Below are 6,000 nucleotides of genomic sequence, written 5' to 3' on the forward strand. Positions count from 1 at the left end.
CCATTTTATGGATATTAGTAAAATTGTTCAAGTACAAAATGGAGTATAAAATTTCTCAAGACTCAAGTGCAGATAAAATCGAGAATTTTAACTTTTACCTCACGAGTAGGGTAAATCTGTCCATCAACGATTGCCCTAACAACTTGACAAATTGGACTAAGTAAGAGAGTATAATTTGCTCCACTGGCCATGTATAACTTAGAGTCCTGCTCACAAGTTTTTGCATGCTTCTGTGTCACTTCCCACATTTTCTCTGACATCCCACTTCCCAGTATCTGTAGAATCATAAATAATTATTAAAAAATTTCTTCATAAAATTTTCTTTTTAATTCATAGTACTTAATTTAGATTTGTTTTGTCTCAGTAGAGGCTTACCTTTCTAAGCTTTGGTGTGTCAATAGTGGCCAACTTCAAGAAATCTTGTACAGTGTTGATGTCATTTGAACGCAGCTTGTTGTGAAAAGTTCCATCTTTTCCAATCTTTTCAAGACGCCACACATCATCTCCTAATGCTGGTGGATAATGTTTTTTGTACACTACAATATGTTAACATGTCAGAAACTTATTATTTTCCAATTGATACAAAATAATTTGTAAAACACTATCAAATCATTTAAATAATAGCTATAGATAACCGTCCCCAAAAGTACATTTAGTAACCTAAATTATAAGTAACTGTAGAAGGCAGGGAGCTCAACAAGTAAAGTGATGTTTATAGTTTCGGGGTGGTACTAATTGAGCTTATATCCTCCCTGCCAGCTGTTGATACCTGTAGGCATCGACACGAAATAAATCTATCAAATATGGCAATTAACAAGATTCAGAGCAACGCATTACATGAGCTGGTTGATTCAAATCTTTGCTTTAGCTCCAATGACAAGGTAAAGTTGATGATCACTGCCGTGGCAGAGTTGGCTTTCCAATGTCTTCAGAACGACAGGGATTTGAGACCATCCATGCCAGAAGTTTTGGAGGCTCTACTTGGAATTCAGAGTATGGATAAAACAGCAACAGAAATAGGCAAGCCCAGTCCTGGTGATGATGCTGGGTTGTTGAAGAATCACCCGTTATCTCACTCACCCGATTCAGTTATATCAAAATGGACTAGCAGTAGCAGCTCAATAACAACTGCTTCCAGTACTGGCTAAGTTTATGCCCTCAGCTTGTCTAGTTTGTGGTTTTCTTAATAGTGATCTTGATCACCTGCTCTATTGGTTGCCGAAACCTGAATTTTCGTGTTTTTCCTTTTCATTACTTTGGACCTTTTTGATGTACATATCTCGTATGCAGTACTCTAAATTTAACAAAGCTAATTCAATTCACTTCTTAAATTCTTTAGTAAATCGTGTAGATACTTGTTTAATTGGTTATGCAAGTTATAGTTTTACCAGGGTGATTAATCAGAGTACATTTTGTGGTTAGTGTTGAATGTATTTGATGTGTCTTAATAAGCAAAACAAAGTGTTTTAGAACTATTCAGTTGTGTCTTTTACTAATTTATGTTCAGGTTCACTTCCTCAAAGTAGTTTTCAGCTTGATGGCCCCATCATACATTTTGTTGTGCACTCATTTCATTGCTCAAAACTTAATGATATTGACATTGTTGAACAGATAAATTTAATAGGAGACATTCATCCGGTACTGCCCAGCCAGTACTGGTGGCAGGCACCAGTAGAAGGATTAATTGTGCTTGCCAGCAGTACCGGTAAATACTTACCTAATCTTTACGCTATGTCAATGTATACAAGACGTATGTCTTTTCTACTCATACTTGACACTTATCACTTAAATAGGGTTAAATACTACTATATTCTATTTTTTTTCAATTTAATGTTTAATTGTTCATGTTAAATTGCTTGTTTTGGTATAGATACTAGGTTTTATACCTGCCAATTTCAGAAAAAATAGGGAAATTTTCAAGAAAAGGATCTTGTTTCTCTTACCTACAATCTTCTTCTTTTTTTAATTCAAAGAAGTTGTAGAGGGGTTTAAAATAAACAACAGATAGCTGGATGCATAATCAAATTAAACATTTGCATTAATTTGTTCTTTCAATTTAAATGAACAATCGCTCGCTACAACAGACAATCCAAATTTGGATTTTAAAAAGAAAAAAAAATTGAAACATACTTCCACATTCGATTGCCAAACCACGCATCTTTTACAAAAAGAGGTGGCGCAACTTCTACAACAAATTTTAGCCCCTTATTGGGCAAACTTTGTTCCTACACAATATTTACATGAACGTGATGCATAAGTTTTTATTAACTTCTATACGCTGACAGTATAAAGTTAACGCAATTCTCTATTAGAAGATCCTCCTGAAAAGTAATAGCCACCATTAGTATCAGCAGGAGTACAAATGAAGTTAGGATCAACATTAATCCAGTCATGGTATTCAACTAATTGTTCAGATGCATCTGTCAAAAATGTGTTTCCCTGATAGGATCTTAGCATGGGTTGCTGCTGATGTTGAGCAGTGGGATACTGATCCATTATTGGTTCTCCTGTTCATATGAAAAAAAATCATCATATTATGTATTAGTTAGTTAATAACCAACACATTGTACTAAAATATAGAAGCAAAGTGCGTTGACTCTTACTATTAATTCCAAAAACTTGTGCTTTTTTGAAAACGACCTCTTTATATAATCTTTAGCAAGTACAACTAAAAGCAATCTTTATATAATGCAGAACCCGTGAAATTAGTGTAGCTGATCCGAACACCAACCATTATTTAAAAATGCGTATGAATTACAAACCTTGAGTTAGTAGTGCTGGCTCATTCACTAGACAATCAACTTCCTCTAAAGAACTCCAATTGGCGTAAGCATCCTTTACCAAATTCTGGATATGGGCCTATTAATACCATAGTATAGATATTAGTAAAATTGTTCAAGTACAAAATGGAATAAACAATATCTCAAGACTCTAAGTGCGTATAAAATCGATAATTTTTTTATTTTTTTTTACCTTTTGTATTCCTGTTAATTCACGAGTAGGATAAATCTGTCCATCAACAATTGCCCTAACAACTTGACAAATTGGACTAAGTAAGAGAGTATAATTTGCTCCACTGGCCATGTATAACTTAGAGCCCTGCTCACAAGTTTTTGCATGCTTGTATGTCACTTCCCACATTTTCTCTGACATCCCACTTCCCAGTATCTGTAGAATCATAAATAATTATTAAAAAAATTCTTCATAAAATTTTCTTTTTAATTCATAGTACTTAGTTTAGATTTGTTTTGTCTCAGTAGAGGCTTACATTTCTAAGCTTTGGTGTGTCAATAGTGGCCAACTTCAAGAAATCTTGTACAGTGTTGATGTCATTTGAACGCAGCTTGTTGTGAAAAATTCCATCTTTTCCAATCTTTTCAAGACGCCACACATCATCTCCTAGTGCTGGTGGATAATGTTTTTTGTACACTGCAATATATTAACATGTCAGAAACTTATTATTTTGCAATTGATACAAAATAATTTGTACAATACTATCAAATCATTTAAATGATAGCTATAGATAACCGTCCCAAAAGTACATTTAGTAACCTAAAATATAAGTAACTGTAGAAGGCAGGGAGCTCAACAAGTGGGCTAATTGTCACCCAGCTATAATAGGTTAAAATACACTATCAGTATAAAAAAAAAATCATTTATCTAGTAATATTGTAGTAGTATAGTTTGGGTCCTTTTGCAATTTATGAAATTCTGATTTTAGAACTCAGAATAGTGAGCCTTGGATGTTTGTCAAGTTAGAATATTAGTTTTGACTACACAAACAAAAATTATAATGAAAAAAAAATATTGCTTACATTCTCCGCGGTGATCTTTAACTATAAAAGATTCAGTAATAGCTTCTGCTATTCTCACACCAGTTTGACCGTTTCCAATTTTAACCACTTTTGCGCCAATTCTAAATTTCCTGCTTCGAATCCAGCTCGAGTTATCAGTAAATTCAATTTCTCCAACATGAACAACAACATCTCGCATCGTTAAATTAAGTTCACCAGCAAGCAATGGCCTCTTTCCAGCTCTCTCCTTTACGATGTTTTTGTTGAATTCATCATGTGACCAATTGGTTTCATTAAAATCTCCGTCCAATACGACGATTTCTATTTTGATTGGATAAAGTAAGGTTGTCGGAACCCCTTCGCCGCTTGTGTTGACCAATAGAATTTGGAGATTTTGGCCGTCGTTGGTGGCGATTTTGGTACCTGTGAATATTGTTAGAGAGGGGTTTTTGTTGAAACTTAAGCGAAGATTTGATGGTTCTAATGCTTTGATTCTTAGTGAAGGAGATCGAGATATGGAACGACATGAGTAGCGTTTTAGTCCATCTTCCACCTCTTCATGAACCTGCAAATTAATTTCAGGTACCTGTTAATACTTCGCTAGCGTTTGTATATAGATTTGGTTGAATTTTTTTATTTTTTTTTTTTAAAAAGGAGTTTTTGAAGATAAGATGGAAAATGAATTTGGGAAGTTAGAAATTGTGTTTAAACACGCCTTTTACTTGAAAAGAAGTTAAGTTTTGAAATCTCAACTACATTTTAAAAATTGAAAAATTCTTCTTTTGAAACTGCCAAAAAAACTGATCACTTTTTATTATCTTTTTTGTTTTGGAAAAGAGATAAGGGTCAAAAACACACCCTAACTATCACTATTTTTTTAGTTTTATATTTAAACTATCATAAGATTGAGAAAATTATTTTTATTTTCTATAATTTTTGATATTTTTTTACAAAAATTATTATTTTTCAATTTGTTTTTTAAAACAATTTTTAAAAAAAAAAAAATTTCATGTAGGTGCCTTTGTGACATTATTTATCTACATGGACAACACTTGGCAACATTTTTATATAAAATGAAGAGTGTAGATCACATGTCATTCAAGAATAATTTGAGGTGTGTTTTGCAAATTAGATAGTGATAGTTTAGGTAGTTTTCTCAACATAGTCTAGGTATGAAACTCAAAAAACAGTGATAGTTGGAATGTGTTTTTGACTGCTTCTGACATGTGGGTTAGTTTCATGTGACAAAGTTACTTTATAAATTTATTGTTGTACTGAAATGATAAAGTTCAGTAATTATACGTGAAATTTACTCAAAATTAAAGTCTGACTAGGCTACATAGTCCATACCACTCGACGGAGCATAGGTTCCAAGGCAGAAGAGAAGTTGTCTAAGAAATTCACCATCACCACTTCTTTAATGACACTACATATAACCAAAGAAAGGATAAAAGATATAAGCCAGATAATCATGATAAATCAACGTTGGAAAAGAAAAAAACAAGCAATTAAATAAGTATTTGGACATGAATTATTAATTGATATTTAAAAAAATCGTAGTGTACATACGAAGCAAAAGAAGGTCTAGTAGTAGATCTCATGCGTTTGTAGTTTTGTTGGTTCGGGTCGGGATTCGAGTCATCAAAGGACCTTTTAGCTGCCATTTCTTTGTTGAGGAGTAAAGTGCAATAAGCTCAAAATATTTCAGTACAAACAGTGCTAAAAATGGAGCTTAGAGAGATGATGAGGGATGGGTAAGTAGGAGGATAAGAAAGCTGGAAACACTAGTATATAAAAGGGGTTGAGTATCCAATCAATGGGAAAAGTGGTCTGGAAGAATAAAAGCATAGGCTGTGTATATATTAAGGGTTAAATTGGGTAATCAAGAAGTTTCCTGGAATGATGAAAGAAACAGCTTGGCAAGAACGGGTTATCCCAACTTCCGAGTGATCTAAGGCAGCTTGATGTAACGACTTTAACGTCAAGCTCCTCTGAAGTCAACCACGTATAAATCCACACAAAGAATATTACTACTAATTATATAAAATAAGCTCTAATATGTAAAAGTGTTTTTCAGTATTTAATATTTATCGATTACTTTTAATTAGCTAACTCAAACGAGCTTTATATATCGTTTCTAGTATCTTTTACATACATTATTATATTCATTCAACATGTAACTGCCCTTATACTAGTACAACTAGAA

At 33.2% G+C, this 6,000-nt stretch overlaps 1 protein-coding gene across 1 annotated transcript; it reads right to left on the minus strand.

The window, feature by feature from the left end:
• Window positions 1–2,013: 2,013 nt before the first annotated feature.
• On the minus strand, window positions 2,014–5,632 carry LOC132633258 (protein SAR DEFICIENT 1-like). The gene is made up of 7 exons (XM_060349549.1): window positions 5,364–5,632; window positions 5,145–5,220; window positions 3,816–4,359; window positions 3,269–3,429; window positions 2,974–3,168; window positions 2,763–2,859; window positions 2,014–2,507 (listed from the first exon to the last, which is right to left on the minus strand). The coding sequence occupies exons 1-7, from the start codon at window positions 5,456–5,458 to the stop codon at window positions 2,293–2,295; spliced, it is 1,383 nt and encodes a 460-aa protein (XP_060205532.1). The 5' UTR covers window positions 5,459–5,632; the 3' UTR covers window positions 2,014–2,292.
• Between the last annotated feature and the right edge of the window lie 368 nt (window positions 5,633–6,000).

This window comes from Lycium barbarum, chromosome 3, assembly GCF_019175385.1.
Source record: "Lycium barbarum isolate Lr01 chromosome 3, ASM1917538v2, whole genome shotgun sequence".
NCBI classification, from domain to species: domain Eukaryota; kingdom Viridiplantae; phylum Streptophyta; class Magnoliopsida; order Solanales; family Solanaceae; genus Lycium; species Lycium barbarum.